Source organism: Tachypleus tridentatus, chromosome 11 (assembly GCF_004210375.1).
Source record: "Tachypleus tridentatus isolate NWPU-2018 chromosome 11, ASM421037v1, whole genome shotgun sequence".
Classification (NCBI taxonomy): domain Eukaryota; kingdom Metazoa; phylum Arthropoda; class Merostomata; order Xiphosura; family Limulidae; genus Tachypleus; species Tachypleus tridentatus.
Genome location: NC_134835.1, coordinates 82,582,809 through 82,591,981, shown reverse-complemented (window position 1 = coordinate 82,591,981; position 9,173 = coordinate 82,582,809). Strand labels below are relative to the sequence as shown.

Genomic DNA, 9,173 nt, shown 5'->3' with positions numbered 1-9,173 from the left:
TTACAATTACATGAAAGGGAATCAACTTTTAATGTGCAAAGATAATCTTTAATTAATCACGAACTTACATGACTTCTGTCCAGGAGTCGGATACTCCGGCTAGTTATTGAATATGTTTGTTTTTGAATTTCGCGCAAACCTACACGAGAGCTATCTGTGCTAGCGGTCCCTAATTTAGCAGTGTAAGACTAGAGGGAAGACAGCTAGTGATCACCACCCAGTGTCAACTCTTTTACCAACGAATAGTGTGATTGACTCTCAAATTATAACGCCCTCATGGCTGAAAGGGCGAGCATGTTTGGTGCGACGGGCATTCATACCTGCGACTCTCAGATTACGAGCCTTAACCCATCTGGCCATGCCGGGCCAGTTATTGAATAGCTTTGTAATGTAATCATATATGAAACTACGTCTAACTTTTCGCACGTTTGTAAGGTCTGAATAGCTTTCACTCCAGTTGTCAACTCTTTAAATGGATTATATGTGTGATCTTTGCATTCATGAGTTATAATGCGTTTTGTAGATTTCACAATAACACATTTCGCCACCAACACATAAAATTGTTTTGGAATTTTGCACAAAGCTACTCGAGGGCTATCTGTGCTAGCCGTCCCTAATTTTGTAGTGTAAGACTAGAGGGAAGGCAGCTAGTCATCACCACCCACCGCCAACTGTTGGGCTACTCTTTTACCAACGAAAAGTGGGATTGACCGTCACATTATAACGCCCCCACGGCTGGGAGGGCGAGCATGTTTAGCGCGACGCGGGCGCGAACCCGCGACCCTCAGATTACGAAGCGCACGCCTTAACGCGCTAGGCCATGCCAGGCCCATAAATATACAAATACTCCTTTAAAAGTTGTAAGTTAACTCTGATAAATGTACATCTTCAAAACAGTCAAGACACCAACAGAACAACGTTGGAACTGAAGCAGTTTTGAAGGTTGATGAAATCAAGGAAAAGCGTATGAATTTTTTTCAGTAAAGGTGCATTATAAAATAAAACATTTTACAATATGAAATATGTATACGTGGTCGTAGCTAGCTATGAGGTCATCGAGGTTAGAACCTTAGCTAAAAGTTTGAAATTAAATGCAACGTATTATTAAATTTTACACCCACATGAAAAAATATATATGTAAGGCTGACCCTATGGGTTTGTTAAGTAAATTTTTACTTTAAATACGGCCATGGACATGTGTAATAATTACAAGAACTGATGAGTGAAGGTGATGTATAATGTGATAATATATCAGCTACACCATTTGTTCTATAAAACGTGCTATTGTCAATTCACCATATTGTGAAAATGTGGTGACATACATTAGCTTCGGCTCGGCATGGCCAGGTGGGTTAAGGCGTTCGACTCGTAATCTGAGGGTCGCGAATTCGAATCCAGGTCACAACAAACATGTTCGCTCTTTCAGCCGTGGGGGCGTTATAATGTGACGTTCAATCCCACTATTCGTTGGTAAAACAGTAGCCCCAGAGTAGGTAGGTGGTGATGACTAGTTGCCTTCCCTCCAGTCTTACACTGCTAAATTATGGATGGCTAGCATAGATAGCCCTCGTGTAGCTTTGTGCAAAATTCAAAAACAAACAATACATACAATTCATACGGAGACTAACACACTACAAGGAATACGAAAACAAACTTTTATATAGCGTGTAGTAACTGTGAGCAACATTTCATATAAACCTACGATAACTCGAAAAATAATGTAGTGTATCTTCATTACAAACCTTCTATACTGAGTCCACTCTTAAATAAATCGGTAATATTACCACTCCAAATTCGTCACTGAGTGCCATCTATCGATAAATTATACAAACTTTCAGTGACTGTGAAATATATATAAACACACACACGCAATATGCCACAATCACGAAGAAAAAAAGTATAAATAATTATTTTATTTGGATCACGAAATGAGACACATAAATACATTATTTATATATTGTGAAAGTGATCAAAATATAACAGAATACCATGCTACGTTCGCATAATTTTAACATAAAAAAGGCGTGTTTGAAAATCACACAAGGGTACTGCTAACACTGACTGATTGTAATTTTTATCATTGCAGCTATGTTACAAATTGAACAAATATTTGTAAGTACTTTATAACCACTTAAGCTATAAATTGCGTTTTTTTGCAGTTTATATATCAAAAAATTAACATAACAACTGCATTTGTTATTTAATTTTTTCAGAACTTATATTAGAACCATCTTGTTTAATTAATATCCAACAATCATATGAATGGTTCTTACTTATATAAAAAGGAAGGTTGCTGCTTTAAATACCGCCTACCACGGCATTCATATTTAATGTGTTTTATAACTTTATAGCAATGGTCAGGTTACATCACATACCTTCAAATCGAATATGACAGTAAAACGTTAGTTTTTAAAACAATGAGAGTTTGTTAATATTTCCTTCCAAAAGCCTATTTTAATTTTATGTGACCTAAATTACAACTGTTTGTGTCTCCATCTGGAAGATGCAATGAAATATTGTCCATTTTTCTACTCATTCACTCATCCATAGTAATGCCCAAATTTTTATGCGTTTATCACAGAAAAGATATAATTTTCAAGACCACACCTCTTTTGTGAGGTTTTTAAAGAAGTTTCTTATCTATTTAATAATTCAATAGTTAGAATGTAAAAAACAATGCATTCTGTTATCCTCTCATGAGACAGTTTTGATATTACATTGGTTTTATACAGAAAATAACCAGTAAGTCTTTCTCTACTATATACAATTGACAAAAGATTAAATACTTACATTCCTAATATAATATTCTATAAAACATACACCATACCATCTACTGTTAAATCTTGCTTTTATAAAGGCTTTAACTACTTTTAATGATGTCAAACAAATCTTGCAAATTGTAAATACAATTATTATCATAATCAAGTACTCAGGAAAATCCTCATCTAGATGTCAGATCTGCTAAAAATAATTGATAATTCAAACTCCTGGCTTTTCTGAAATTTAAACGTATCTTCACCAAAACTAAATTTGGGACTGATGGTCACATAGATCAATAAATAGTGAATATATTAAAGATTATTTTGATATGCCCAGTACTTATAAACCTGAATGACTAAGATTTAGTTAAATTCTTGAAAATAGGCTTATCTTAATTACATTTACCAGTAAAATAAATTTAGAAATATGTTTTAATCTTTTGCTGTTTTTGGGTTTATTAAAATTTTGTTTAAAATCTACTTTTTGATAACCTTAAAGCTTTAACATTGTAGTTTAGTTATAGTTATAACAATCTTTAAACCTGTAAGATTTTGAAATTAAGCTGAGGAAAGCCATCCAACACACTGTGATATATTAACTGTTAAAAAAACTGATCATCACATCACTGAGTATCATGTCCATCTTCCCATCAGGAAGCACTTAAATGATATTTGAAATAATAAACAGCAATTTCAGGAGTCAAATGTGGTTAGTTTTACTCAGGTTATGTGAAACCCACAAGTACAAAAAAAAAAAAAAAAAGGAAAAATGAGGGGGACTTTCTTTGAAAGGTTATATCTTATCTAGAAAATAACAATTGTGATAAAATTATATTTTTAAGTAAACAATACTTGTGAAAATAATAATGTAAAAAGCTACTACAAGTTTAATAAATATACAGTTAGTTATTCATAACTAGTCAAATTATAATAATTTAAGAGTTATATAAAACTAGCTTATTTGTTGAGTGATTGTTGGGGAAGTTGGAATTCATCTATTTCAAATCAAAGACTGCATTCACCATTATTTAATTTTTAGATGTATTATTATAATTGAAAATTTTATTATAATAAATAAGATAATACCATCAAACAAAACACACTTGTAATAATATCTACAAATTTCATTTTTGTCACTTTTACATAACTGGTGTTTTTCATCTATAAAATTTGAATAAATCTTTGCCACTTCCCTCTCCAGTTCATGTCAGTCACAACTGATATCCTTTTACTTACATTATTCTCTTTATTAATTAAATGGATATACTTCATTATTCCAACTTTTAAATTAAACTGGATGTCTTATTCTGTAAATATGACAAAAAAAGATTCATAAAAATAACGAATCTATTTTATCCTAAAAACGAACTTTTTTAGTTGCTGAAACTCAACCATTAAAAGTATCAACAAATATTAAAAGAGGGAAAATGAAATGTTTAGTTACAGCTTTTTAGACGTTTGAGAGGAACCAGTTATGGAATGTCTTGTCTAAAAGCAAGAGAATGAGTACTACATGCCTGATTCTGCAATTCCTTCATCATCTGTAATACAAAAAATTAAATCATAAACAAATACCTAGAGTTAGATATACATTATAAATATACAAAAACTGGATCAAAGCCAAGCCATTCACATAAACATATATAGACACACACAGAGTGAACCAAAACTTACAATACAGTTGTTTTATGTACAACAAAACATAAATTTCTAAATAGTCCTTCACAACAAATAATTATATTGGTTTCAGTTGTGTTCATTATATTTCTTTTGCCTCATCCATACAATACTGACAACACCAATACAGTACTTATTGTATAGTAACTTTTATTTCACACTGTATGTACCACAAAACTATTACTTAAAAATTTTAACTAGAACTTCAAATGATTTATTGTTAATAAAGTAGCAGCAAGATAATAACAATTCTGAAATAAAACCAGTAGTTAACAAATACAGTGAGAAATCTTATACTTTTCAGAATTACAGTCATATGTTCTCAAGTACTCTTAAAGATCTTCAATATTATTTAATAGTTACCAAAGTTCTTATGTCACTGAATACATACAATGTTGATATTATTACAAAGAATTTTTCATTAAAATTATCCACCCTTAAAAATATCAAGTAAAAATAACTGAGCAAATATTTCTATTCAAGCTTATTATAGTGGTTGTGAGTGACGAGGTTTTATTAAATACTAGTTTTAAATGCATAAATAACATTTACAAACAAATGATACAAACTTTAATTATCAAAATCACTTAAAAAGTTACAGTTTAAATTACATTTTGTACTAATTTCCACTGAAAAATATCCAAAAATAAAAGTAAAAATTATTTCACATGATCTAAAGAATGGCATATGTTTGATAGGTATTGTTAATGCTATTTGTTTTCATATAAACTCTGGTACAATTGATTAGTAATCATGTGCAAGTATATTCAGTTTTATTTTGAAATAGACAAATTACGCTCTTAAGTAACATCCGTAACCACTTATATTTCTATGTGTATACTATAAAAAAAAAAAAAAAAGAGGTCAACATTTGAAAATTGTCTGAGGCACTGATAAATTACGTAAAATAAATTAATGTGATAAATAGGTGTAAAAAATAATCAAAACATCAAGAAAGCATCAAGGTCCACACATTTATCACCAAAAAGATAAGCTGTAAAAAATTTAACTAAGCTAGTAATGATGTAAAGGTTAAGCTGCAAAATATACATAACCATGAAACATAAAAAAATAGGTTACAATAAGATATAAAACACAGGGAAATAGAAAAAAACAGTAGTACAAACAAGTACTGAAAAGAATTATATACAGTTTTGAAGATACATATATAAAAATAATAGAGTGATATAGAATATAAGGTATATGAACGATCATAGAAGGAAAGTAAAACATTTAAAAATATTAATAATAATAAAAGGAAAAAACAAGAATAAAAAATTAAACTTTGAAGATCTAAACATAAAAAATACAAAAATGAAAGAAAGTGATGTATAAAGGGAAAAAAAGTATCTTAAGGATAAAGAAAATACTCTAAAAAGGGAAAACATCTGATGCATCATTCTGAAGTTCTGATAATAGCAGGGTAGTGAATAGTACCAAGATAAAATGTACACAGTACTTTAAAGAAAAAAGTTTTATAGCAAAAAAAACAACAGAAAAATGTGCAGAGCAAAGAGTGAGATTGTAACACAAAGTAAATAGTTTTAAAAGTGATGATGTAATAAATAAAAAACAGGAAATGCCAAGAATATGAGTTATCATTAAAAAAAAGATTTAAAAATAAAACTTTTATGCAAATGTATGACACGAGGTTAAGTATGTTAATTTAAAGCAGAGACTAAAAAGACAATCCACAAAGAAAATAGAAAAAGATTACCCAAGCACCTCCTAAAACCCCAAAGTATGGAAATGAAACAGGAAACAGCATGATGTTACACAAAGTAGTTGTTGTTGGCTGGAAAAGAGTGGGTTAAAGTGAAAACCACACTTTTCATGCAATTACTAATATGCTGTTGCTAATTATGTCAAAATACTTGTAGATAATACTGACTTTAGAATAAAGCAGACTCCTTACACAGATCTGAACTAAACGTATATAATATTCCCACTAATTAGCACAGCTGTTTAACTATGACGTTCAAAGTACATTACTTATAGTGATTAGAATACACTGTTACATCAGTTGGGTATCTATGTATACATTTTAAACATGGATCTCAACTTTGAGTTATTCATTAAAATATTAAAAACAACTATTTATCTGTTATTTAATCATAGATCCAGCATTTTGTAATTTATGTTTTTAAGAGTTCTGCTACTTTGGATCAAGAAAACAATCAATAAAAATATAAAATGTTAAAATAACATGAGCTATGTTTACTCACAAGAAAAACATTAGTAAGAATAGTTAAAAACAGTTAATTTCATCCTTTGCTTTGATAAAAACTAAAGTTTTTTCAACTTTAAACTGTACTAAAATTTACCTTCAAAACACTGGTTATCATGTATTACTGATCTACCAAGTGCTTCCACCACATCCTCTTTTCCTTCTGACACACACTGTAGACACTGATGAATGCAAATGTACTGTTGCTGTTTAAAAATATTACACAAGTTATTTGTCATGAAAATCACATTAATGTAAAAAAACAAGGTAAAAACTTGGCATACGGATTTCAGGTGTTGCACACAAACAATTGTATATAGTATTGGCCAAAAGTTCCAATTCAATGTATCAACACTCAATACTTCATGAAATGTTCCAAGGGAAAATTGTTTTGTTTTTCATGCTACAAATTATAAACATTATGGTATTATGTACAAAAAGTTTATTTTGGAGATAAATTTGTAGATTTTTACTCTCACCTCAAATAAAGAACTATGTCAAAGATGTAAGGATTCTACTAATTTTTCTTCAATTTTGCTCTACAACCTCTCAATGTTGCTCAAAATTAGTTGTTGCTTTTCCTTTTGCTATATTACTTTTCAGCTGGTGCTACAAATGTTATAATTTTCTTACACACTGAAAATGTATTTCCAGTAGGTACTTATCTTCCCTCACAAATTCAGATAATCTCTTTCAGTGCTGCCCTCTATATGTAAACTTCTTCAACATACATGACACAAACTTTCTGTTCCTCTTGTTGGAATTAAAATATTTTGGCATGTCTCTCAAACAAATTACCATCTGCCACTTCTCCACCAAAAGAAGAATGAAAAGCTGACGTGACCACTTCTGTTCTCCTTTACTAAACCATGACTTTAGAAGTTTAGTAGAAGATGTAAGCACTGAATTAAAGTGGGGAGGAAGGATGGTAAGTGTGAGTGGATGTAAATACCTATTATAAATATATTTTCAGTATTAGAAAATTATAACTTCTGATACAGTACATACCTCTTCTTATTCAGTGTGAGACCAGCGCAATGGATTGATAGAAGTACCCCCCAAAAGAGTCTAAAAGATACCCCTGAAAGTGAGAGAGTCAGATACAAAGATCAAATGAGGGATGCTGTACTACTCCTTTCCCCGACTGTAAAATGTGGAGAAGATAAGGGCAGTAAAGGAGAGGAGCACACCTAAGTTGGAGAGAAAATGTTAGGATCTTGTTCTGAACTGTATAAAATAAATATAACTTGTACTCAGATCATACTTAGTAAGTCAAGTACATTCAAAATCCATGCTGTCAAGAACTGACATCCATGTGAGGGAAAATGAAGATAATACTCTCTTCACCTCAAACCTAAGAGACTAGGGAGTGGAGTATCACTACATCTCCCAGGTATGTCTCAAGTATGTCACTACATCTTCCAGGTATGTCACTGAGCTATCAATTTGGGAACCAGACATCTGGTACCAAAAGGATATCTATCAGAGGCAATCAACTCTCCAATCAAGAATTAACTGGAACCATCCAAAAGGCAATAACATTAAGTTACAATGAGGGAACCAAAAGGACAGAACTGTAACAATCCCACATACCATTTCTCTGACCCACAGCACAGATGGAGGAAGATAGAGAACCTGAAAAAATGTGAGAGTATTTATGTTGATAGGTTTTACTCAAGTCCAAAACCCAGTTATTGGTGTGATGACATCCATGTAGGGAATAAACTGCATTTTTTGACATATATCGCTCCTTTGTAATTGTTTATCACAAAGAAGGTATCCTATGTTACCTACACCAGCAGGACACTAATGCCCTGCTCTGCACTGAATGTATCCAAGAACTGCTGGTATGGGTATTAACACTTTTACTGGTAAGGAGAGAACAATGCTTCAACCTTCCTAGATCATCTTCAGGTTCTTAACCAGCCTTTCTGAGGTACAATTTTATTTCAAGTGGGTTTCTCATCATCAAGAACCTGCACTGAATGGTTATTGCCATCTTTGTGTGAAATCCATTCAGGAGGATGCCTCCACAGTCAACCACTCCAGCAGCTTGGAACTGTAAAGTGGTAAGGACTCCTGTACTTCACTTGATGAAAGGAGGATGAAAAGGCAATGGAGAGTTTGGCAGAATGTCATCACCTAAACCAGTGCAGTGGGTGACGACAAAATTCTATTTTGAAAAGTAGATGATACTGAGTTATTCACTACAGGCATAGGAAGCTAACCCCTTTTGCTTTATCCATGTTGTTCATCGATGGTACAGTCTGGGATATGAATGTTAACAAGGCAAAATATCATAAGGTTATTCACATATGAGTGATCTTGTGGAACATCCAATCTCAGTGAGCATTGCAAAGCCATGTACAGTGGAGATTTCAAGTTAATAACTGGTAAGGTGCCATTCACTACAGAGTAGGAGAACTGATAAAGGTTTATAAAGATGATGTTGGCAACATCAATTTTGGTCATCCACAAACCGTGAGAAAATTCCCACCTCGGGGTGAGAA

At 32.0% G+C, this 9,173-nt stretch overlaps 1 protein-coding gene across 6 annotated transcripts in view; it reads right to left on the bottom strand.

Annotated features, from left to right (window-relative positions):
- Positions 1-1,893: 1,893 nt before the first annotated feature.
- Positions 1,894-9,173, bottom strand: part of LOC143232609 (tyrosine-protein phosphatase 10D-like) — a 119,884-nt gene continuing 112,604 nt past the window's right edge. For 4 of the 6 annotated variants that reach the window (XM_076468231.1, XM_076468230.1, XM_076468234.1 and 1 more), the window contains 2 exons: positions 6,761-6,869; positions 1,894-4,300 (listed from right to left, as the gene is read on the bottom strand). In XM_076468231.1, coding sequence (XP_076324346.1) covers positions 4,269-4,300; positions 6,761-6,869 — 141 coding nt within the window. In that variant the 3' untranslated portion in view covers positions 1,894-4,268. Of the gene's footprint in view, positions 4,301-6,153; positions 6,232-6,760; positions 6,870-9,173 lie in introns of all 6 variants that reach the window. The other 2 variants (XR_013017627.1, XM_076468235.1) reach the window with 2 other exon arrangements.